At 46.0% G+C, this 25,437-nt stretch overlaps 1 protein-coding gene and 1 long non-coding RNA gene across 5 annotated transcripts; one reads left to right on the top strand and one right to left on the bottom strand.

The window, feature by feature from the left end:
• Positions 1-319: 319 nt before the first annotated feature.
• On the bottom strand, positions 320-21,241 carry UGP2 (UDP-glucose pyrophosphorylase 2). 3 transcript variants are annotated; one of them, XM_058021828.1, is made up of 10 exons: positions 21,187-21,241; positions 14,969-15,096; positions 14,333-14,440; positions 6,786-6,971; positions 5,261-5,394; positions 4,361-4,658; positions 3,186-3,383; positions 2,780-3,022; positions 2,325-2,429; positions 320-1,398 (listed from the first exon to the last, which is right to left on the bottom strand). In XM_058021828.1, exons 2-10 carry the CDS (start codon positions 15,080-15,082, stop codon positions 1,291-1,293), a joined length of 1,494 nt encoding a protein of 497 aa, XP_057877811.1. In that variant the 5' UTR covers positions 15,083-15,096; positions 21,187-21,241; the 3' UTR covers positions 320-1,290. The 3 variants fall into 3 exon arrangements, with proteins under 3 accessions (XP_057877811.1, XP_057877812.1, XP_057877810.1); XM_058021829.1 differs by lacking the exon at positions 21,187-21,241 and adding an exon at positions 20,957-21,033; XM_058021827.1 differs by lacking the exon at positions 21,187-21,241 and adding an exon at positions 20,612-20,748.
• A 510-nt stretch (positions 21,242-21,751) lies between these two features.
• Positions 21,752-24,664, top strand: LOC131081711 (uncharacterized). 2 transcript variants are annotated; one of them, XR_009114278.1, is made up of 5 exons: positions 21,752-22,074; positions 22,781-22,831; positions 23,307-23,654; positions 23,803-23,938; positions 24,530-24,664. It is a non-coding gene; the product is annotated as an uncharacterized LOC131081711 (long non-coding RNA). The 2 variants fall into 2 exon arrangements; XR_009114277.1 differs by lacking the exon at positions 21,752-22,074 and having other exon boundaries at positions 22,498-23,654.
• The last annotated feature ends 773 nt before the right edge of the window (positions 24,665-25,437 follow it).

Here is a 25,437-nt window from a genome sequence, read left to right as displayed (position 1 = left end):
GAATTTTAAAGTTTTTAGGCTGCTTATAAAAGGCTGCACCATTAAGGAGAGTGCAGCTGAAATCCATCTCTTTTGGAGTTTTTAATCCTACCTTTGACAGACTGGAGGCTGCCAGTGCTCAGTACAAGTGCCTGTGATTCTCACCTCACCCCTCTGTACCTGACCCCTGTCGAGTGCCTAACCCTGAGATGATCATGTCTGATGGAATGGTCTCTGCTGCAGTGTGTGTGTGCCTGTGGTGCCCTCAGCCAGGCATGCTGACCTGGTAGCATAACACATGTCATTCATTGTCAGTCAAAATAAAGCTCTAAAATCACAGTTGTTTTTAAAGACCAACTTCTTTAATGATACATACCAGTGTTATACTAAGCTTATAAAATAAAGTTGTCTGCATGTAAATACAAGAGAAACATTAAGAAATCAATAGTGATCAGGACAGGGATTTCAATTCCTGTACAAATTTAGAAACTCAAGAGAAGATAAATTAACATACATGGCTGTGACAATATGAACATAGGTGTAGTCAACGTGATCCATTTATTGAAAAAAGAGGGCAGATCAAGATATTGACAGGAGATCCAGTCTTAAATGGGATGTGAAAAAGCAAACACCACACGTGGCTACTGAGGCATTTTTCTCAAGTATTGGATTCTTTGGGCAAGTTTGGAACACGGATGATTCCCACTCTCACGATACGGAAATGGAGGTATTGACAGCCTTACCCCAGTACCTCGACGTACAACTGGGATAGGACATCCCACTTGTAGTTTGGGGGGGTTGAAGAGGGCTACAGCTTGTGAGCACATGAAATACAGGGTTTTAAGAGCCTGTTTAGCAGTAGTGAAACTTTTGGTTTTCAACTGTGCCTTCCTAAAATGTCACAGGAGTTGCCAACCATGTTGTCCCACCTGTATTGCTTCACAGCTTTATTTCTGCAGTTACAAGCAATTCAAAACTACTGAATGGTCGAGGGCGAGCCTCTGAACTTCTTATCAAAGAGGATCTGTCCATCTTCCCGCAAGACAAACAGTATTGCACTTCAAGGTTGTATTAACTGAGTTACAGAATCTCTTTAAGGACTGAAGCATTACTTACGCACATCCATGGCGCTTATGTGGCTGCTTAAAGATAAGCAAGAGAAATTAATTTTAAATTAATACTGCAGGGTACTGTGAAGATGACAAAGCATAGGCCCTCTGTGTACTTAGATTTCTAATGCTTAAAAGGTTCTTCCACGACAAGGCTGGTTGGGCACAGCAGCCCCAGCCCCAACCGTGCCCTCTCCTGGACTCAGTGGTCCAGGATCCGCAGGTTGCCAGATACGATTTTGTTCTCTAGTAGAGCTCCAGCTGGGATGTCAATCCTGTCACCATGGTTTGCAATGATGATGACTGTTCCCTGGGGAGACAGAAGAGGAAACAAGTTCAGAAACCTGTTACCTGTTGACGTGGAAGGGGGGCATAGGTTGTCTGGAGGAGCAGTCAAGTGTCAGCTGTACCACAGTCAGAGCCTGAATGCATTTAGTTGTATTGTTTCTGCATACACATTTGGGGGTCTTTTTTCCCCAGAACAAAGGTTTTAAGCATTACTGGAACCTCTTAATTACCATGCTAGAGCCTATTGGCCTACAAGCTGAACTGGTAACTTAGTTGAAGACATGGTTGCTTTAAGGGCTCTTGTCTTGTCTGCTCGCTTTGAAGTGGAAAAATGTTTCCCCCACCCCGGGTGTGTTCCAGGAAGGCTCCTATTCCAGCTGAACAGCAAATGTGGGGACAGAGGGACAGCTCAGAGCCCACAGCCTGAGCCTGTGCCAGGTGATGCAGCACCACCTTCCACCCCTGGCAGCTGCCAAACTGCCCTAGAGAACTGCAGGTGCTGCCAGGACTATCAAGATCCTAAGGAAGAATTTGAGAGAAACAAACTTGCTCAGCTCCAACATTTACTAATAAATCGAGAACCCCAAAGCACTGCAAAAGCCTGAAAAGGGGCGGTAAGGCCAGCCTGGGAAGGGAGTTGGGACTGAGCCAAAGGGCAGAGGTGGCAGCAGTGTTTGAACAGAGATGTGATGTCTGTGGTGCTTTCAAGGTTCATAAATAAACCTCATCTCAGCCTGGGCCTGCATGGAGCAGCAGCTCTGGCAGCAACATCCAGCACCCCATCACAAGGGTCACTGTCCAGCCATGGCCTCTTCCATCTTTGGGCCTGTTACCCAACTCCCAGGAGTGCTCCTATGGACTGTGTGTACAGGCACTGCCTCAGAATCAATTGCCAAGGAGCAGAGATCAGTCAGGTTTATTGCAGCAGCAACCCCACTGCACACTCACCTTTAATGAAACATTCTTCCCAAATGTAACATCACCTGAAACCGTGAGATGATCCAGCTCCAGCATATCTGGAATACTTTCAAACCTCCGCAGGTAATCTTGAACCTTTTGGAAAGAGAAAATAAATAAACAGTAATAAAGTCATCTCTGGATTAAGACAAGCATGGGAGAAGCCTTTTGAGTACTCTTCAGGAACCTTCCCATAACCTACATCAATATAAAAGTTGCTACTTTGTAATTGTGATTTCTTTTAGAAACAAGTGTGAGAACAGTGGAACACAGAATGCACGTGGAGCACCCAGCATGCACAGCCAGTATCTGAATTCTCACAGCCTTCACAAAGGGCAAAAAAGGGAAGGCCCAGGTGGGCAGAGGTAGATAAAGCAAACCTCACTTTTCACTCAGTTATTGCTATGAGCTGTGTCTTTATTCAGAGCTGAGCACCAGGTGTTCACCTTTGTGAAGGAGCTTCCCAGTTTGACAAGAGGCACTGTTGGGAATTCGCGCTTCTCGCTCATGGTTAGAGACCCCGCGTTAAGGCTGTACAAATTGGACATCACGAGCAAGAGATCCGAGGTGGTCTTCACAGGCAGGAAACGACTACGAGGGACGTTTATCCCCAGAGAGTTCTCAAAACTCTTGATAGCAGCACCAACTGCAGTCTCCAGCTGGATAACGTTCAAGCCTCCATCCAGAGTCTGGAAGAGAAAACTCAAGTGAACACATGGCGCAGGTCCTGGCACTCAGAGCTGCAGCCCAACGCCCCCAGCCTGGCTCTGTGAGGCAGCAGTGCCTGTTACCCACCCAGAAACTAAAAGTTTGTTTGGGTCAGTGTTCTCTAAACCCTTGCCAGCTGATTACCTTTGGGTTAACAATGATCTCCATGTCAATGGCGTTCTTCTCTTGCAGCCTTTTAATTGCAGACAGAGCTATCCACAAATTGTTGGTGTTGAATATTTTGAACTTCGACACAGACTTGAATTCATCCACGTGTGCTTTAGGGACCTGAGCTATCTCCACCAGCCTCAGCTTGTTCTCGTACTGCGTCAGCGTGCCACCCTGCAAGGGGCAAGTGAGAGGGTTTAAGTCCTGTTCATCAGAAGCCACAGAAATCTTCCCCTCAGCACAGGCAGATGCACTGCTCTGTTGGCATTTGATGTTGAACCCCAGAGAAAACACACATCTTGTTTTTAGTAACCAGCTACCAGGCTACTAATTATAGAGCATGTTTAAAGTACAGTCAGGACTGCCCAACAATCACATTTCAGCACTCCAAAATCGTTCCTTTAACGAATGGTTATTGAGAATATTTTGCAAATGCTGCTGTTGTCAAAAGTCACCCTCAGCAGTACTTTGTCAGATGATGGAGCAAAAGGTAAATTAAATCTAAGTATTCTTACAGTGCATTGCTGTGCTTTTATAGGGTAAAGTCAGAACTTCCCAAGTGAATACAGAGAAAATCCAAATCCTCATTCTCACACACAAAAGAAGAGAGGCAGAGCACAGTAGCAGGACAAATTACTGCAGGCTACAAGTATTTGATACATGCCATAAACCTCTGAGAAATGCCACTCCTGGAATTGGTATAAAGCCAGGGGCTAGGGCAGGAGCAGGTGGGCAGCTGTGCCACACAGAGCTGTGCAATGCAGGGTTGGAAGTGGCTCAGGCAGTTTTCTGTGAGACACAACTGCTGCATCCCAGCCCTCAATGCTGGCTTCAAGCTTCTGCCCCCAGTGTATGTGACAGTTTGGAGAAGGTGCAGAGGTTGTGACCTGCACCCTGCACATCCCTCGTGCTTCCAGGCCAGCCCAGGCTGTCCTCATCTGCTGCTGCCCAGAGCACAGATCAAATCTGTTCCATGAATTACAACTTCCTAAACTTGCTGATTTTGTGCATCTCAAATTAGATCTGAGCTGATGTGTTAAATGGTGCCTAAAATAGCTATGAGGAGACTGGGTGCATGCCTGAATCCATGGATTCAGAGGAGGCTGGAGATGGCCACCAACACACTCAGACTCTCACCCATCTCCCTTTACCTTCACATCTGCCCGGGTTTTGTTTGTGACTTCCATGACAAATTCACAGCGTTTTCCATTGGGTGGGTTCATGAGGTGGTTAAGAATGTAAAGGTCCACAGTGGCACCCAAATTATCTATATTGGACACAAAAATATATTCCTTCCCCTCTGCAATGAGGTTGTCCAGCAGCCCAGAGTTGTAGAAGCTGGCGTAGATGTCTCCGTGGCCTGGAGGGTACCAGCACTCCGTGTTCTCTCCTGAGTAAGAGACATCCTTGGCTATTGGCAGCAGAGTTTCCTTGTTAATTCTGGGGTACCTGTGAGGACAATGGGTCTTGTTACATCCTCACCAGCATCAGAATAGCATTAAATAAAAATATTACAGTTAAGGTGCAGCTCCCTGGGCTTCTGGAGGTGTGCTTTTCCTGAGTATTCTGAACTGAAAGACCCTCCCACATTCTGAACTGTCACTGAGAAGCTACAGAACGCAATCTACTCAAGGATGTAAAAGCACAGTTCTCAGGCCACACTGCACACCAGCTTTCCTCTGACAGGCAGGCCCAGAGCATAACAAACACCCCTCTGACCCCAATAGCCACCTGGACTAGAGTTTGTTCTCCATAAGGAGAACAACTCCAGAGCCCAAGGATACTAACAGCAAATTCAGGAACCAAGGGGCCAGCAGCCAGTACACTACTATTTGTACATTTCTTGGAAACTGGGGCCCACACACCCCCTCTCCCCAATTTTAATACATTGCCCTTGACTCTGCCCAACCCCTGATGTTTCAGTCTCAGCACAAGGCCCAAAAGAGACTGAACACAGGTACAGAAGACACCTCAAACTCAAATCCACCCCATCTGGACTATGGAGAAACAAACTGTTTTCTTCTACCCCAAGTGGAGAAGTCTTTTGATACCTGCTTTGATTAAAAGTATATATCTTCACACGGCTGTGACTGTATTTCTGCAGGATTTTCTTTGTGTCATCGTCTGTGTTGAAGGAATTCATGAGAACCAGAGGAACATCGGTGTTGTAGGATTTGTTTAAATGCTGAGATGGGAAATAAATGGTAAATTCAGCATGTATTATTAGCTTTAACTCCTGATACCTGAGATTTTGGGAGAAAGAAATTAGGTGAAACAGACTGGAAATAATGAATGCATGAGGAAAAAAAAAAGAGATGCACTTATGCTACAAAAAGAATAATCAATCAGGTAAAGGAAAATAAATCCTTGTTAGTTGTAAAGATAAGACCCACACTAATTAATGTATCTTTAATTAGTGAATCTTTGTTTTTAAACCTGCATTGAGGTCTAAAATTTGAAACCACAAAACCACAAAATGATCACTTTAATTGTTGACTACAAAAGGCACGTTTTCCATCAAATCATAGCAGTCTGTCAAGGTGACATTTCCACAGTCTCTACACAGGAAGCGCTTCCACGTTTTCTTAGCAGACAGAGATGGACAATTGTATCAAGAACACATTATAAATCAAATGTCACCATGTTAATTATTTGGGAATCTAGAGCATGGAGCTGAAATACATAAGAGCATTTCCATGTGCACAACAAAGGCAAAAAAAAAAATAAAAAATCAGAGATCACAGCAGTTCTACTGAAAATAGAAGGGGCAGGTGGAAAAGAGAAAGACCCTTGAGTGAATTTTAAGCCTTGTGTATCAGCTCACCCTCCTGTGCTGGAGCATTTGGGGTCATTACACTTTGGTGGAGTCAGAGACTTCCACAGTGATGCTTTGGAGAAAGGGCTGCATCAGCTGGATGCAAATTTGAGTTTGTCATAGAACCATCCAACACACATGGGAGAACCACTCCAAACAACATCACACTGAGGCAAAAACTGTTGGCACTCCAGAAACCAGGGAGCAGGCACACCCCACCTCCTACTCTAATAACTGTCCGTCTTCCTTATCCGCTCTAAGAGGAATATTCAGCATTAAAAACATAAGCCAAAACATCCTCTCCCAACACCAGCAGCTGTTATTTTCTTCTGCTCTTCTTTCTTCAGAGGAAAATGCCAACAATCTCTTCCAGTGCAAGAGTTTAAATGCATGAAGGAACTTGGAGCTGCTGTGAAAAGCTTTGTTCTAATGCACATAAAAAATCCCTTTTTGAAAAGACAAACTTGCAGCTGGAGGAGTCTGGAACAAGCCCAGGAGTTATCCAGGCCAGACAAGCTCTGCAGTGTGACTGCTTGTGCTCCTGATCCCCCTGTCCAGGCTGCTGTGCACAGCCTGGGTCACACTTGTGCTAACACGTTGAGGGGCACAGAGTTCAGTCGCTGACTGCACCGTCCCTCTCTGCTTCACCCAGTACCAAACCTCGTCTCCCTTCTCCTCTTTCTTTTGGCAAGCCCCCACTGGATCCCCCTTAACAAGCCATGCAGGAGCAGCTCAGTGTGTGCTGGCTGCTGCAGCGTTACCTCGATCTGCTGCACTGTCAGGTCCAGGAAGGTGTTCTCGTTCCGCACCCCAATGAGGCTCTTGGGGCCTTTGCAGCCCATGCTTGTGCCCAAGCCACCATTGAGCTTCACCACCACCAGCTTGTTCAAGACAGAAGCAATGTTATCAGGCAGGCCTCTGGCCTTGATCTTCTCATAGGGCTGGATCTGGGAAAACAAAAGAACAAAAAAAAAAAAAAAAAAAAAACAACAAAAAAAAAAACAAAACAAAAAAAAAAACCCCAAACCCAGCAGTCAGATATTTGGAAAGAAATTGATTTCTCTAAAAACTTTCAAAACTTACAATCTGGTGATAAAACCCACATTTATTCACATGCCTTATGACACTAAAGAACATCTTCAAAGCGAGTCTACAGTAACTGTTTTGTTATGATACAAATAACCTGGTTTGTTACTATAATGACCTCTTTTTCTCAAGAGGTTCTAAAGACTTTGTGACACCAGGCAGCATTCGCTTCATTCAGATGAGAAGTCAGGCCAGTTACACCACTTGTCACAACCCTGTTCCTGCCCTGCAGAAGGGCCGGGGGTTTCCCTGGGGACCATCTAACTCACTGTCCCACGGGATGGCCCCTCTCCCCCTCCAGTCAGGCCACAATTTAAGAACCAGGCCCTACATACAAAGCATGTAACTTTCCTTCCCTGAGCAGCTTAAACTCATAGATTATTTTTTTCCCCTCTCTGAGGTTGTCAAAGGCAACATTTTTGGGAAAATGAGAAAATGTTGGTTCTTTAACTCAGTCTACACTGATTCTTATCCCAGCCACTACTCTGATACAATTCATTTCTCCTGACAGCATGATACAGAGTGGAAGAGAGTTCCCAGTTCTTATTCTGCTCTTTTCAGAATGTGTTCATCCAGCTCGTAACAGACCTTACAGGAAGTCTTCTACCTCATTGACAGCTGTTTCCTACAGATTTAAGAACAGTCTGGGCTACATTTGGGGCTCATGATGGAGAGCAAAATCAGGCTCATAAGAACAGTGTGTCTCACATTAGGTACTGTTGCCCCTTTACTAAAAGCACCTAAGTCAAAGAAATAATGGTAACAATGCCACAGTAAGAATCATGCCAAAACTGTTAGACCAGAATCAATACAATTATCTTTTAGCCTGCCCTTTTAGGGATTTTCTTTTGAAGAAAAGCCTTTGTGTTCCAGTGCTGTAGCATTCTAGCTGCTAGAATTTTATTTTTATTCTGATAAGAGGTGCGTAAGATCCACAGCTGGTTTCCAAGACCAAGTACATACAGAGTAGTTTTCAGAGCTGTGTTTGCTTTGGGCAAGGGCTGGGGTTCAAATGGAAATTCACGCTGCCCTGGAACAAGAGTCATGTTTCTCACTGGGATACGCAGGCGTAGAGAGGACGCCTTGCGCAATTCCAGCGTTCTGGGACACCCCGGGCAGCAGATCAGGGCAGATCCCCCACAGGAGGGAAATTCTGCCCATGGGATCTGGAAAGCCTAAAGGATGCACTGCAAGAGAAGATAACTCCACATGGAGGTGTCACGGCTGGGACAGAAACAGCATCACAATCACTGTCATTTCATGAGGACACAGGCAGGAGCTTCCTGCAAACCGCCAAGAACTTTTCAGGAACAGAAGCACACAAAAAGTGGACTCTTGCTGTGCTTTTCTTTTGAAGAAAAGCCCTGGTGTTCCAGTGCTGTAGCATTCTAGCTGCTAGAACATTATTTTAATTATGAGATTATGCTCAGGCTGAAGCACCCTGAAAAACTGCTCTTCTCATTAACAAGGAGATGATAAATCCTGGGTTTAATGTCTTGGAGGTGCATCAGGAAGCTCAATGAACATGCTGCTACCAGCAGGACATAGAGACTTATACTCAGATTTACTGCTTCCCATCCCCTCCAAGGTCAGGAACACCCTGCATTGGACTTGTACATGGATTAAAAACATCTCATCTCGAGCTTTAGCTGGGTGGGATGTGAGTCACATCCATGATGTTCTGACACTGTCTGAACATCCAAAAAAATTATCTCAACTTTCAAGTCTCACTATGTTCTTCTTGCATCACTCACAAAAAGCAGAAAGTCTGACACACAGTTCAGGGCCAGACTGCCTCAAAAATCATTTGCTTTTGCTAAAGCGCCAACTACGTTTTGATGCTTTCACTATCATGCCTGAAACCAGCTTTTGCAGGATGTTCAGAGTAGAATTCCTGAAGAAGGTAACAGTTCCATCAAGGACTCGGTTCACTGGATGTTTCACCAGTTACAACACACAATTTATGACTCAGCCTCACTAAATGTTTCAGTTTCTTCTGGCACAGGCATTGGAAACATCAACTTGGCAATAAAGCCCTGGATCTTGAAGGGTCTTTAATTCAGAGAATAACAAATGTCAAAAAGTCAAGTTCCAGCAGGAACGTTGCAGCACCAGGACTGCTGGATGCCAGAGCTATCAATCAAGCAGTTCCAGCCATGTGCAGGCACTGATATGCACAAATACCTCATCACCTACAAGCCTATCCACAGCAATAAAAATCAATTCTCGCTCTAAGGGTTTGGAATTGTGTGCTTGACAAGTAAGTGCTGATGGGGAAATCTTCAGGAAAAGCCAGGGGCAGGAATGCCATGTCTTACACATGCATGGCTGCAGTGTCACTTGCTTGAGACAGCCTGGCAGCCCTGGTTTGGGACTGCTCTAAGATGACACATGCAGCTTCTTTTGTTTTTCAGCCAATGCCACAGAAGTGATTTCTTGGAACAGCCTGGATGAGGCAATGTTGGGAGTTTGACTAACAGATTCCAGATACTCCTACTGCAAGGAGGCTTGCAAGAGTTTGTCAGAGACAGACAGAATGAGCATCAGGGCTGTCACCGTGGGCAGACCGGAAAGGAGGACGCCCCTATTAGTTAATGTGTACTTACAGCTTGAGGAAACATTTACTCAGCACCAAGGGACAATTCTGGAAATAGCACCACATTAAGAGGTCTCTGCCCTCATGAGACCCCACCTGCAGTGCTGCACCCAGATATGGAGTCCTCAGCACAGGAAATCTGTGGACCTGTTAGAGCAGTGCAGAGGAGAGCCACAAAGGTGATCAGAGAGAGAGAGAACAGCCCTCCTGTGAGATCAGGGTGGGGAGAGCTGGGGGTGGTCAGCCTGGGGAAGAGGAGCCTTTGGGCGGCCTTACAGCACCTAGAGGGGGCTTACAGAGGAAGAGAGACTCCTTACACAGGCTGATATGGACAGGAGAAGGGGAATAGTTTCCAACGACAAGGGGTGAGATTTATATCAGATCTTAGGAAGAAGTTCTTTACTCTGAGGGTGGTAAAGCAGAGGAACAGCTCAGCCAGACAAGCTGTGGCTGCCCCATCCCCAGAGGTGTCCAAGGCCAAGTTCAATAGGGCTTGGAGCAGTCTGGTCTAGTGGAAGATGTCCCTGTGCAGGGAAGGGGGGTGGACCAAGACAATTTTTAAGATCCCTTCCAAACCATTCCACAATTCTATGAACCCTTAAAACTTGTTTCCAAAGTTCAAGATTAAGAAGATATTCAGCTTTTGAGTAAGGGCATAACATTCATTCTTTTCCTTCATGATATAGCTCACTGAGGTGACAACCTGAGCTGCAGACAAGAATCCAACCTCTGGGGAAGAAAAAAACAAAGGCTCTAATAGACAAGCTCCTTTCACACTCACATTGCTTCAGATGCTCTCTTTACATCCCAGATGAGGTTCTGCATTGCTGTTCTGAGGTTAACTTGATCACTGCAGTTCTCTCAGAGGCCTCCCAGCAGGACTTTGCTATTGCTTCCAATTCAAACAAACAGATGGCTGTAATCTACATCGAGGGGATTAAGTTACACTTGCCATGTCCACATTCTTTACCTCCTCTCCCTGTTAACTGGCACTCTCAGTGAACTTTCTTCTCTGGAGACTGTAACAGTAATGGGTGCTAACTATGCGAGCTATCACTGTAAGCCTTTGGACATATGAAAGCAAAGCATCTGGAAGGAAAAAACAAGTCAGAGGTTTACCAATATAGTGTGAAATGGGTTCAATCTTCTGTTACTGTCATCAGTATAAGCTGTTACACTGAAAACATGGAGATCAGGGGTGGAATCTCCCATTGCAGAGAAAAACAGGAATACTACAAAGCAATAATTTCTGTTTCAATTTACTGACAGGAGACTTTACTTGTCTTCAGGAAGAAGCAGAATCTACATTGAGAGAACAAATACAATAGGTAACACACTAGATGGCCTATAGAAGTCTCATCAGAAATTCTGCTCCTGCACAGCACTCACAGTACTGTCCCTTGGCACTGGGCAAAAGCCTGAAACACTCTTCCCCACCCAAAGGACAAAGCCATATATCCAATAAACTATTCATGTGTGGCAGCAGCTCTCTGGCCACAGAGAGCAGGCACAGACTTCCCTAGGCATTGTCCTGGGGAGGGCTGTGAGATCAGAGAAAAGAATGAGAAACAATTCTTATCTCCACTTGCTGCACCTGTTGCTGTGCACATGTGAAATGTGTTATGGAGATTGTCCACCAAAGGGGAACTTCTTAATTGGACACTGGATGGTGTTTGGATTGATTGACCAATGAGGTCAAAGCTGTATGGGACTGTCTGTAAGGGTTAGGAGCTTCTTACTACTTACAGTAGAAGATAGAACAATGAAACAATTGATCAGCCTTCTGCAATCATGGAGTCAATGCTAATTGTTACCCCTTTGGGGAGTCACACAACATTCATAAACTTTTTTAAGCTGCAAAATAAATTAAAAAGCAACAAACCCACACTTTGGCAGATGATTTGTGTGCCTGTTTACAGATACACATGTATGTCTGTGTGTTTATAATGTATGTCTGTGTGTTTATACATACAGAGGCACATAGATACCTCAACATATGCCTTTTGCTCTACTAGGGATCAGCTGAAGATTAGACTTGCCAGAATTCCCAGCAGCAAAGCAAGTCTCCAAAACAACCACAGGCAAATAAATACACACTGCAAAGAATTTGGTGCTTTCTAGGCCATGATCCTTGCAGTGTGAAATTGTCCAAGCAGCCAAGCATCCCACCACCTCATAAAACAAGGTCATCCCTACAGGCAATTATAAATCACTTGCAATTATAAAGGACTTGCAAGATTACCAGCAAACACTTCTTCCATACACCAATCCCTGTGCTGTTGTAACAAGAGCAGGAGCAGAATATGCTCTGAGGTTTTATGCAAAAAGGAAACTCAATTGGAACTGAAGCACTCAAACTAAATATGTGTTCACAGATGGATACCTGTCCCAAAGAACTCAGTACTGCAGCCCTTCAGAAGTTATCCCTCTTTAGCCCTCCTAAAAGCTCACACTGCTCTTACCCATACTAGCTAGCCCAGTAATTCTGAAATTCTGGTCTTTATGAAATCAACTTTTATTTAATAATTCCATATTGCATACTCCTCAGTAAAGAACAATTTGGGAGAAGGTCCCTTGGAATGTGTCTTATGAGGAACCCTCTTCATTTTCCACTGCATGTCCCTAACATGACTGATGCATTAAAAAGGAGGGAGTGGATACAGCAGGGAGAGATAGAAATCATAAGGTCAGCAAAAAGGAGAAAGTATAAAAACAAAGACATTTATCTTTGCTCTCAGTTTTCATAAGCACTCAAACCCACGTCCTGTTGGATCAGGAAGTCCAAGCATCCCTAGAGAAAGGGGTATTTACTATGAAGTGAAGAAGGAAGTTTGTTAGCAGATATTCTGCCCCAGCTCTCTTCTGTGGCACTTACCAACAAACATGGTTATTTGATTTAGAGTTCATGCTAGGAAGCAAAATTTCACTTCCCGTCATGCACGCATCTCATCAGACCAGAAGTCACCTGATTTTGCAGGTCACTGATTTTGCAGAATTCTTACCTTTCACTCTCTCATCAAAAGCTATTTTGCTACCTAGCACAGGGACCCATTTGAGAATGACCAGTACAGGCCATAAGGAAACAAGAGAGATACTCTTTCTAATTCTGCCATTCTCTACTCAGCCCTCTGTGACCTGAAGTTAGTTGTTTTTCAGCAGCTTGCCATGCCTGGGAATATGCCCCCAGTCTACTTCAGAGCCTTGCCACAACCTCCAGTTGGACATCTGCTCCAGATGTCCTACCTGGGTACTTTCAGACCTTTACAGAACCTGTAAGTTTTTTCACTGAAGGTGTGCAAAACTTGAAAAATAGACAGCAGCTCTTCCTCTCCACAAAGCACCCATTCACTCACATCAAACTTCTGTAATTTAATCCCCTCTCTTGGCACAGGGAACAGTTTATTCCTTTGATTGTCCTAACTACCTTCTTACATATTTAAAAGACCTATCATCCCCCCAGAGTCTCAAGCCCCTCTACACGGAAAGAAATCCCCTTTTCTTCAGCCTTCCTTGTAAGTCATCTTATCTAGAACTCCAATTTCCCACCCTGGCCTCTTCATTAAGGGCAGGCTTCTCTCTCCAAAGCAACACTTCATTCACTGTTGCAGTACAGAAAAGAGAGACATCACATGTTTTTGAAGTTAAAAGAAAACACTCAACCTTGGAAAAACCCTAGACTTGCTCTAAAACAGCATCATTCTTCAACGCTTTACAGAGCAGCCCTGCATCTGTTCTGGAAGTGACTGGACAGCCTGCCTTTCATGGGGAACAGAGCCTCGATTGAGGCACACAGAGAGCCTCAGAGAAACCACAGGCCTGGGAGCACACAGAGCTCCTGCAATATGCCAAGATCACTAGGCTGGGAAAAGCAAGAATCCGCAGCACAACTACACCATTCGTTACACAAGAGTCAAAGGACAGCCTAAGGCCACTGATGAATCAGTAAAATGAGGTTAGGTTTAATAGGAAGTATTTATTTCAGTACTAAACAGTGCTGAAAAAATACATAGTGCTTTTTCAGCAGCAGCTCAAATTATAGGTTATAAGTTACAATAACATAGACAACATTAGAAAATCAGGCTCCAAAACCCCCTACAGTCAACTCCTTGTTCCAGATCCCTCACTTTTGCTGAGCTTCTGCAGGTTACAGAAGTTGCTAAATGAGCTCTATTACCCAGCCCACTTGCCATATGTCCCTTTCAAATTATTAAACATAAAGGATTGCTGGAAACAGTCTCATCTGAGATGTGCAACCCTCTTCTACAGGCAGGAGGGAAATGGGAACAACAAAGGTCCTCCCTACTTCTCCTCTAACACAGGTTTCCTCCAGAGAAGGCACCAAATGGTGAGGTGGCATCTGTCCCATTTTGCTCCCCTGCTCCCAGAACAGCTAACAAAATAATACCAAAGAACTTGACACATATGGTAAGCAGAACCTGATATTCAGGAAGACATACAGCATATGTCAACAAATAATTATTTCTCAGTTAGAACCCAAAGTGTTGTCCTACATGGTTTTATAGAACCACAGCAGACAGACCCATTCAATGGTGAATACATCATTTGCCTTAAGTAGCAATTATCAGTTTTATTTTCCTTACACACCGTCACTTAATCACAACTTACAGAATCTTCTGGAGGTCTTTGAATCTTCCCCCAGTCCACAGATGGTCCCTTTTCTTGTAGAAATCTATGAAATAGCTTCTTAAATCCTTCCAGGTCCTTTTTAGTGTGCTACAAAGAAGAAATGCATTAGTTAATGCTGGCATTCAATGCACACCTACTCAATCACAGAAGCATTTCTACAAATTGATGTACAATCTATTCACGAGAGTAATTTCATGAGCACTCAAGTAGATGTGCTAAACTTTAGGTAAAATTCCAGAAGTTACCAAAAGCTCATTTTCACTAAAACTCAGAGTACAAAACCAGCCTGGATACACAACAAGTCTTTTGTCATTACAATTTGGCTCAACATTTAAGATAACAGGTTTACCCTCCCTTTCTGTAATCCATTGAAGATTACACAGAACCTTTAATAACTAAAGATGATTAAACACTTAAAAACTCCGTCACCCAGTCTAGAGGGAACCGAAAGTCTCCTACTGACATTGTATCCTGGCTACTCTTCCACACAGGATCAGAGCACATCCTAAAAATAAGGACCTGGAAATCTGTGATTTATCTCCTTTCTGAGATTTGCCTCAGTGTCCTGCATCCCATTTCTCATGCTCTGAGCAGCACCCACTCCATGCTCCTTACCTCTATCTCATTTGAGTGTGCGGTCGCAAGGATCTTATCAAGTTCTACTTTCATTGAATACTCCAGCTCCTGCCGAATGACTTCCTGAAACTGTGAGGAGCCAGCTTGAGACATTGCTTGGCTGAAATCTTGAATAAAAACAAAAGAAAATTATTAAAAAAAAACCAACCCCAAACTAACTTATTTAGACTACAAACAGCCTTCAATTTTCTTTAAAAGATTGATAAACTCATAAAATTCAGTTGTGTTTTATCAGTCGTGTGCTAGCATTCCAGGAATCTAAAGTTTTTGTTCCTAGTTACTTGGGGAACAGATCTTAAATTGGGCCAAAGAATAATGACCCTTCTTTCAAAACTCAAAAGCACTCCAAAGGACCAATGGTCCATCTCCAGAAGTATCCAAAAATCTGCAGCACTGCACTTTTTCACTAGAGAAGTCATATCCTACTACATCAACACACTTTATCAAGTAGAAGTGCGAAAAATAAGAATTTTCTTACTGAAAAGTTATGTAGAAGGTATCCCTCTGCTCCACAAGCAAATATAAACATAAGCTTTAATTATTTACACAGCGCACTTTCACAAGATCTTCTGTTTGTTCCAGTAAACATTCCCTTACTTTGTCATGAGTATTTTCACACTACAGCATGCATTTCAGTTTCTAAGCAACCTAGAAAATTGGGCTGTCTATCACTTCAGCATTTGTTTTGTTTTTCAGAGTGATAAACTCCACAAACATGAAAAAGACTAAATACATAAATATGCTATAAAGTCCACCCTGCAGAAAGAACCGGCAGAGAACACGACTTTATTTTCCAGCAGAAAGCGTTGGAAGTGAGTGTATTCTCAAAAGACATTCTGAGTATGTTCTCTAAAGACCTCAGTTAATTTAATTTCTGCCAAATCCCTTGAGTGATCACTTCCCTGTAACACAGAGAGTGATGCATTGCCAAATATAGCTGGATTTTAGAAATACCCTGAACAGTAGTGCAAAAAAGGGACAGGAGGGAACTTCACAAGCGCAACAAGAGCAACACTGACAGAAAACATTGTTAGAAGAGGAACCTGCATTTAAAGTCTACTTATTGAGAACATGCATTAAAAGGCTCTTCTATTGAAAATGTCTAAGAAAACCAGAAATGGTTCATTTTAATGCAATTTTGATTTTATTTTATTTTTCTAAGCAAAGTATTGCACAGCCTCAGCCTCAGTGACAGTATCTAATCCTTGCTTTGAAGCCCACAGAAGCCATTTTCCTGACTGCACTGTTTTGCAGGTAGGGGAGGGAGAGAAAAAAAAAAAAAAAGACAGACAAGTGCTGCAGTGCACATAGTATGTGTGGTGCAACACGGGAAAACGCCAGCTCAAGATGAACAGTACACTGAACAATAGGTCCTTTTTTAAAATCCAATGCTTCATTTAGTAGTAAAAGCAGGTAAGAGTTGAAAGCCTGTTAGGCGTATCTTTCCGGGTCAAATGTGTGAAAACACAGGCAGCTCTCCACCAGGAAGCACTTTTTCCTACAGAAAAACAAGGAGGTCTGTACCAGCTCCATGCTTAACACCAAGCTGCTACAAGTACTCGCTGCATTTCCTCCCTTCGGGGTGATGCACACGGAAACAATTGCCAGGAGAAGCTTTCACATGTTTCCAATGCTCCCTGCAACATGTTACAATACACCACTTCTGCTACAACAACAACAACAACAACAGTGGCCATGTCCCGTTTCTGGCCGGCCTGTAACACATCTGAACCTCCCAGAGTGATGCAACACATCTCGTAAGGAACTCTGCAAATTCCGAGTCTCAGCAGAGACCTTCAGTCGTGCTCTGGAGCACACTGGGGCTGAGGGAGGCACAGCCAGCCTCCCTGGGCTGCCATGGAATAGGAAAAGATTGATCTGCTCACATTAGCCAAAAGACTTATGTCTACCAGAAAAAAGCACTTGGAGACAAAGCAACATCACAAACAAATAGAGATAAAAAGGCATCATAAAAGTAAATATATGTCAATGTCCTGGTTTAGGGGTCTTTTTTTTTTTTTTTTTTCTGGAATATTCTAAGTTCTTCACAAACAGAATGAGCAAATGCTAAACACGTTTGATCACAAGCACCCTCACAGGAAAGCAAAGCAGACCTGTTGCTTTTCCCAGTACCAGGCACCAGGCACGCTGAGCAGCAGCTGGATGGGACAGCTCTTACTGAACCCCAGCCTGCCAAAGCTGCCACTGCCATACCCTTCATCAGCAGCGAGGGATATTCAGGCTTTGCATTTAACATTTATCAACTTCTGCGACCCCTCAGCCTCATCCAGAGCCAGGGCGTCAGCACACAGCTGCTCAGGCAGAGCATTCCTAATGCTATTAGTCCAATTATTATTATTACAGGGAAAGAGAGAGGAAGGATGTGGCTGGAGTCCATAAAAACACGTGCTTGCCTGGTGCAAGAAAAGCATCTATTCTGCATAGGTAAGAATGTGAATTCTGTAACTAAGAGAAGTGACAGCTCTTCTACTCTTAAGGTGCCACTGTGAGGCAAAGGCTTTGAGCATTTATCTTGGAAATAACCACCAGGACTTGGGCTGCCCTCTGTAAATGCTCCCCAAAGCAGTATTGGGGCATGATATGAGTGAACGTGGCTCTCATTGTTCCTGCTGCCCCTCAGAGCTTTTGGGAAGGAGCTGGCATTCACACATCCCAGCCTGCAGCTGGCAGAAAGACAACTGCAGTCCTTTAACACAAACTGCAGCTGAATTTCACAGCCTGGGTGAAGGCTGATTTCCCTTCCCACCCAGCAGCAACAAGGAAGTTGAAAGGCCAGTGCAACTGCATATCTGAAAGCAATTCTTCCCTGCAGGTAACTAAAACTTCCTAAGACCATAATGAAAAGTAGTTACTGTGCCTCTAACAATCAGATGGAGGCTGGGGTGCTGGATAACCGCAGGAAGAGATTTCCAAGGATACACGTGGCCATAAAATCCCAAATAATGTTAAAAGAAATGCCTCTTCCAAACTGTTTCGCAATCAATGCCTCATATTTCAGCCTAAGCCCACTTTTATGAAACCAGTGTTCTTGAACACTCATCAGACGTACGAAAAGGGTGGGATAAAGTAGTGGAAGACTCTTGGGGGACCTGCCCACACAGGAAATGAGCACAGACCAGAAGAGCATGACTAAATAGCTGAGACTTCGGAGAACACTGGGCTTTGCAAAAACAGCCACACAGGATATCTCACATTAATGCCTTTGGTAGAAAGTGTTCCCCCAAGCAGCAGAGACAGGACGGCACTTCAGTCAAGTTCATGGTGGTGTTTGATACATGGAGAATTTCACTCCAACCCTCCTGCCCCCACCCACTGTTATTTCTAGCAGGCTTTTGTGCTTTGCTCTCTGGCCCCTGCCCTCACAACACGAGCTACAGCACACAGAAGAGTACTGGCAGGTTTATGATGCCTAATTTTATAACTGACGTGTAAAAAAACAAATCATGGTATATCAGAGCAAGCTAACAGAAAGGAGGACTTTGTACACTACCAGAAACAACACAAGAGGCAGATCTCCTCTTGTTCTCCTGCACAAGAACAGAACAGTGGTCACATCATACTGAGGGGCTTGCACATATTTCCTTTCTGCTGTCCTTCCTCTTATTCCACATTAAAGGCAAATAAAATTGTTAAGATTGATTAATTTTGTTCATTAATCCACACAGAAGAGAACTTCACTGCCTTGGTACTACAAGGAGGCAGCACAGGAGGGAGTTGTGGGACAAGTCAAGCAAGAACCTCTCTCATGAAAAAGTAGGGAATCTCTTGGGCTGAGGGTTATGAGTTGTGATTACTTTTACAGCCCAAGTAAGTATACAGAAAGACCTACAGCAGAAAATTATTTAGGTCTCCCTGGAGCCACAGTAATCCATAAAAACCAAGAAGGGTGGCCAGTAAGTTACAACACTCAGCTAAACTTTAAATGCTTTACCCTTGAACTCAGTGCTCAGGGTACAGAGTGAATGCCTTAACTTCCAATGATTCCGCTTAAAGTTCAAGGCAATTTTTATCTCTGGCAGGGATAAAAGTCTGTCTCTTTAAATACCCACACTATAATGTGCAATGCTAACAAACACTACTTTGAATTTTAGAACTGAACATACCCACTCAGACTCTACAAACATTTTCCTACTACCAGAGGCAAAATTTGCCAACACATACAGGACTGAAGCATACGTGAAGTGAAACCTTTATGCCCTGACTCTTCTTGACAGATGAGCACATTAGCCTGAGCTAACTCAGAAATTTGCAACCTGGGAAGCTGCTCTGCCAGCTGCACACACCAAGAATTTAGGTGTTACAGTCAGACACAGCTGAATTTCCCAGTTTAGCAGATGATCCACACGCTAAAAATATCATTTGACATGACAACATGTTTTAGTACTATTGGCCTGACCAAAGAGTATCTAAACAGTGGATGGTTTGGGTTTTTTTTTTTAAGGCTTCCAGGATTGTCAAATCTCTGGTAATATTTTAAAAACCAATTACGATCATTACATAGGTTTCTACAGCTTTCTGTTCCAGGAATAACAGCACTTCTCTGCAAGATGGCCACCTTCAGCAGTAGTCTGAGATAAGCCAATTCTATTTTAAAAGAACAATTAGCAATATATTTTCCTAATCAACTTCACAAGGGCTTATCTTGGTAACTTTCAGAGCGGCCGGTTGAGCAACGTGCTGGCAGCACTTTCCTCCTGCAGCTGCCTGCTTTCTGCCCAGGTGTCACAGGGCATTTCCAGACAGGTGATGCCTCCACACAGCCAGCATTGTCCAGCCCCGGACACCCACTCTGGGACGGACACTGATTTCCCAGAGCCTGCCAAGGCCCTCAGTTGCCTGCAACACCCAAGTCTGTATAGCAAACGACCTGCTCGTGTTCCTTCTGCAGGCAGCATGCCATTTGTTGATAGGCCTGCATGGATTTATATTAAGGAACCCTATAGGCACGTATTTCATTACAAAAAAAAAGCACACCCGCACCACGAGGAATATAGGAAAACGGGAAGAAAACTGCAACGGCAATGCACCAAAGTAATTTTTCTTCCCAAAATGACCTCTTGCGGGCTGGTTCCCTGTTTCACAGGGAATCCGAAACTCAGACCACGTACACACAAACACTCACACATGCGGAGAGGAGTAAAGGAGAACGCCGGAGCCTACCGGGATCAAAAAACGCCAAAAACACACTCAAGCCTCAGGGGGAAAAAAAAAAAAAAAAAAAAAAAAAAAAGGAAACGAAAGAAAAAAGAGAAAAAAAGCGAAGACGTTCAGCCTCGGCATGCATCCTCCCACAACTTTGCCAGACAGCTCAGGGGACAGGGGCGATTTGTGCTAGCGAGGTCCCGCAGGATCCCCCAGCCCCTGGCCGCGCACAGCCCCGGGCGCAGCCCCGCCGCCCGGTCCCGCCGTGCGCCCGCACAGCCGAACCGAGCCGAGCCGGGCCGGGCCGGGTCACGGATCACGGGCAGGGCTCCGGGGCAGCCCGGGCACATCGCAGCGCGGCGGCTGCCGCCGAGGCAGCGGGAGCGCCGACCCAAAACACAGCGCAGCCCCGCGTACGCACGGCGGAGGGGCCGGGAAAAACACAGCGCGTCAGCTTACCTTTCAGGAGAGCCGACATTTTCGCGCTTTAATAAATAAACAAGCACTTGGGTCAACGCGGAGCGCCTCGCTCGGGGGTTCCGCCCCGCGAAGGGCCGGAGCGCGGCTGCCGCCCCTGCGGAGGCTGCGGCGGGAGAGGCGGCGACCCCGGCCTCGCTGGGAGCTCCGTCCCTGCCGCCCGCCCGCCGCGCTGCCCCTCCGCCGAGCAGTCCCTCCCGGGCCGGCGGGCGGGCGGCGAACCCCGAGCAATTTAAATTTCATCAATGGAAGAGGCGGACCCGCCGCGCCCCGGGTTTCGCCACCCCCGACCCTCCCCTCCCCTCCCCGCCGGGCCGGGCCGCCCACCTCCCCGGGGAGCTCCCGCGCGGCTCCTCCCCGCTCCGGGACGCGATGGGACGGGACAGGCCGGGCCGGGCCGGGCCGGCGCGGCCGCCCCGCGCTCCGCCCGCCCCGCGCGGCCGCCAGGCCGGGGGCGGCCCCGCCCCGCCCCACCGCCGTCCCGGGCCGGGCCGCGCCGCGGGGCCCCTTCCTCCGCCCGGGCCGGGCGGTGCCGGCGGCGGCCGCGCCGAACCCACCTCGTCCTGCGGCACCGCGGGCGGGGGGCGGGGACCCGCCTGCCGCGCGCGCCCCCGCCCACCCCTCCCCCCGCGGCGGGGGCGGGGCCGGCGCCCATCCCGGCGGGCCCCTCGCGCGCCGCCGCCTCCGCCGCCGGAAGTGGGCGGGGCCCAGGAGCCGCCCCCCGGCCCGGAGCGGCAGCCGCGGGAAGCGGGGCGGGAGCGGCGGCCTGGGGGACGTGGGGCCGGCGGAGCGGCCGGGGCACGGCCCCGCTGAAACGGGGGCTCGGGGACGGCCTCCTCGCCCCACCGCGCCTGGCAAGCGGCTGTAGCCCGGCGGGACTCGGCCGCCTCTTCTCCTCCTGCCGCTGTCCGCCTGCGAGAGGGCATGGCCTCGAGCCGCGCCACAGGAGGTTCAGGCTGGCCAGCAAGAGGAGTTTCTGCACAGACTGGGTGGTGCGACATTGGAATGCGCTGCCCGGGGAGGCGGTGCAGTCACCGTCCCTGGAGGTGGCACTCGGTGCCGCGGTCTGACTGACCCAGTGCGCGGTCATAGGTTGGACTCGGTGATCCAGAGGTCTTTCCAACCTGACTGATTCTATGATTCTGTTAAGTATTCCTAATTTGTGGAGTGTACGTGAGTTAAAGCATCTCCACCCATCGCTTTCCACCCCGGGTTCATGGCCACATTCGGGTCCGGGGAGGTGCCGGGGCCCTGGGAAGCACGCAGGTGCCAGAGGCCAAGCCTCAGCTAGGCTGTGATTTCTCTCTTTGTCAGCTATCTTCCCTATTTTTTCCTGCAGACACTTCCCGGCAGTGCTGGGGCTTCCCTGTCCACTGTGGTGACGCCAATTGTGGTACATACCACAGTGACCCTGCCTGCCGTAAATACCCCCCAGCTCCCTGCAGGTAAATCACCACCCTGGTTTTTACTTTCTCTTTTATTTTTAAATCAGCTCTATATGGCCTTGCAACACATGCTTGTATATAAATCACGTGTAATGCATCACTGAATCCCTACACCCGCACAGAGTCAAATGCAGGCCAGTCAAACAGTCCGTGCCCTGTTGCCATGAGGAGAGGGCTGTGGGAATTGGCAGGGTGCTGCTGAATTCCATTCTCAAGAGATGGATGGGTGCAGCCTTGCCTGAGATGGGCAGGGCGGTTTTCATCTTCATCCCTCCTGGCTAAAGCTCCCTGTAAGTTCTCTGGGATAAACCAGGTAACCACTGGGATGAGCCAGTCCATTTGGGGGTGGGATGGCTCCCCTCTGCATCTGCCTGTTCTTTGGCTTTTAAGAAAACCAAAAATGCAAAGATCCTGTGAATTTTGCATCCCAATCCACTGGACCTGGGAGGTTCCCTTTTTTTTTGTACCACCAGACAGTACAGGGCTCACTGCCTGCTGCCTTCTTGACATCAGGGAAGATGCTCCTCTTTATGTCCTGGATTTACCAGGAAAAAAATCCTGGATTCACTCTAGAACCTCAGCAAAATCCTGATCCTTTTCTCTAAACATTGATGGGAATTATCTTAAATGCAAGATCAGCCCCACTCTTGTCCTTCCACTGTTAATGAAAATGCTTTAATTTAAACCTGCCTCTCTCTTCCTACAGCTCAGCTCTGCTATGATGTCATGCAACACCTGCGAGCCAAACACAACCTAGGTAATCTCTGGATAGGACTGGCTCAACTTTTGTACAGCTGTTCTTTGAAAGGATAATTGCAGGCATGAGTTTCAGGGTAATAAGCAGAGATAACCTTTTATCTGCCAGCAATAAAATGAATTCCAGTATCCTGTCTCACTGCAGTGGAACCAGGGGAAACTCCCTCCTTCACTGCATTTTATGGAAGGGAACAGGCAAGATCGAGCACCGGTTGTGTCAGTCAGTGTCACTGAGGAGGTAACCAGAACCAATCTGTCCAAAACCAGCAAAGTTTGGTGAAGCTCTTGAGCTGGATTAAACTCAGGAGGGGTTTATCTCGCAGCACACAGGCAAGCTGCTCATGCAACACCAGCCAGGGATGCACAGAGAGCAGTGTCCTGGCAGCCCGTCCACCTGCACCAACATCTTGGGTTAAGAGGACATGGGAAGCCCAAAGAGAGGTCTAAATGCCCCAAATGACCTTTTGTTCCCCCAGTGCCTGATGTCACCATCTCAGCCAGGGGCTCAGCATCTTCCAGGAACCCAGGGCTGCATCACAAAGGAACAGCGGGACAGAGGCACGGAACCCGAAGCATTGTCTGGATTTATGTCTCATAAATAAACTGCCTCGTAAATATGCCTTGTAAATAAAATAAATACAGTAGTAGTGATTTCTTTTGGTCTCATCAACTGAGAAGTTTACACCAGGGCAAGACGCTGCCAAAAGTACTGGTCTTGTCCCCCACCTTACTCCAGCCCTTCTCCCCATCCCAGTCTTGGCTCAGCATCGGCAGTTTTTGGCTGGGAGAGTTGGCTTTTGGATGGGCTCATTCCTGGCTTGCAGGTGGGTGGTGACAAGGGGAGGTGGAAAAGCCCTTCTGAAGACCCAGCATCACCCTTTCATCTCACTCATTTATTTATTTCTTCCTTAGCTCTCCTTACTAAGTTTCCCACTGCAGACATTTATTTTCCCTCTCTCCTTTGTTTTTCAGCCACTTCATTTATTGCCAGTGAACTGACTTGTTTGAGCTGAGAAGGATCAACAGATGAAAGAAATCTGTGTATTTGTGGGGGAAAGACAGGGCAAATGCCAAGGAAATATGGCTGGGAAGCAGCTGGAAAGCCAAGGTGTGACAGGGAAGAATAGAAAAATCTTTGTTGTTGTTGTTGTCCAAAAAATATAAATGGTAACACAGCTGCTTTATGGCCATTTCTTTCTAAATTATATATATTTAGTAGTAATATATGCTATAAATAGAGATGTATGTAAAATATACAAATTACATAATACAAATACACGATATATAATATTGCAACATGTATATATGCAATAATAAATATATATGTAGTGATATGCATATAAGTAGTAATACGTAGATGTGATTTCTATATCTTATGTGTTTTATACAGATATGATATATTTTTCTCTATTATATAAATATATATTTGCAACTTTATCTACAATATAAATTCAGGAATTTATATTATATATGTATAATTCCAGGTGCATCCAGGCATCCAGCAAAGTAGACATGATACACACACAGATCCCCAAGGATGTGTGTGTGTGTGTATAATATATTTATTACTTAAAGGTTTATATATATTTTATCTATATACATTTATATTACGGATGTATGTATTTGCATAGTCTATAAAACCTGTGTAATATATATAATTATATGTTGTAATTTTTCTTTTCATTTTTTCTTTTTTCAGTCTGAGTTTTGGCGGCAAAGGGCAGTGAGTGACTGGCAGCAGAGCAGTAAAAGGCCCCCCCGGGCCCTTGGGTGGGGCACACGGGGCACGGCTGCACCTGAGCCCTTCCTGCTCCTGTTTGTCCAGCGAGTGCTGGGATGTGCCGGACACATTCCCGGCTGCACCTGAGCCCTTCCTGCTCCTGTTTGTCCAGCGAGTGCTGGGATGTGCCCGACACATTCCCGGCTGCACCTGAGCCCTTCCTGCTCCTGTTTGTCCAGCGAGTGCAGCTGCTGCCCGACATATTCCTGCTGCTCCGGAGCTCTGTTTCCTGACCAACACCCTTTTGCAGTATTTCCCAAGCAAGCGAGGCTCATCACCATTGCTCCCACTCCCTCTTCCCCTTCCAGTTATCCCTGCGGGCTGGGGAGCAGCCGAGTTCAGACAATCCATGCTCGGGCATCGGCCGGGCAGGACGTGAAGCATTGACGAGTTTAATAGCACCAAACAGATAAAAGGTTTCAAAGTGCATCATTAAAAAATATCCCTGTGGCACTGGTCTGTGATACCCCAGGGCTTCAACATGAGGTGCAGAAACTGTGACTGCCTTCTGAAATCCTTCCCAATTGTTCAAAAAATTATAAAAATCCACATTTCATTTCATTTTAGGTTAGTTTAGGAAACAGGGTTCTCCCTGCCCATGCTGTGCTCACACAGCCATTGTTCAACTCCACATGGTTCAATGCTGGAACAAAATAAAATATTAAATTAAATCAAAATAAGAGAATATTTTTAATTCTATGTCTTTGTCTCTTTTCCACACTTAAAGCAAGGACACACAGCACACCTTTGGGGCAACAGCTGAAAGCCACTGAATCACGAAATCCTGGTTGCACCTAAAAATCTCCTGTTAACAGCCTCAGCAGGGA

The sequence above is a fragment of the Melospiza georgiana genome, chromosome 3, assembly GCF_028018845.1.
Source record: "Melospiza georgiana isolate bMelGeo1 chromosome 3, bMelGeo1.pri, whole genome shotgun sequence".
NCBI classification, from domain to species: Eukaryota; Metazoa; Chordata; class Aves; order Passeriformes; family Passerellidae; genus Melospiza; species Melospiza georgiana.
The sequence above is the reverse complement of the archived record's forward strand: the minus strand, read 5'-3'. Positions and strand labels throughout refer to the sequence as shown.

What these genes read in the sequence shown, in the direction of transcription:
- UGP2 (XM_058021827.1), bottom strand. An exon ending in CACACTCAAATGAGATAGAG is followed by an intron (nt 14,441 to 14,968) that starts GTAAGGAGCATG and finishes TCTTCTTTGTAG; the next exon opens with CACACTAAAAAGGACCTGGA. An exon ending in AGATCATTGTTAACCCAAAG is followed by an intron (nt 3,023 to 3,185) that starts GTAATCAGCTGG and finishes TTTCTCTTCCAG; the next exon opens with ACTCTGGATGGAGGCTTGAA.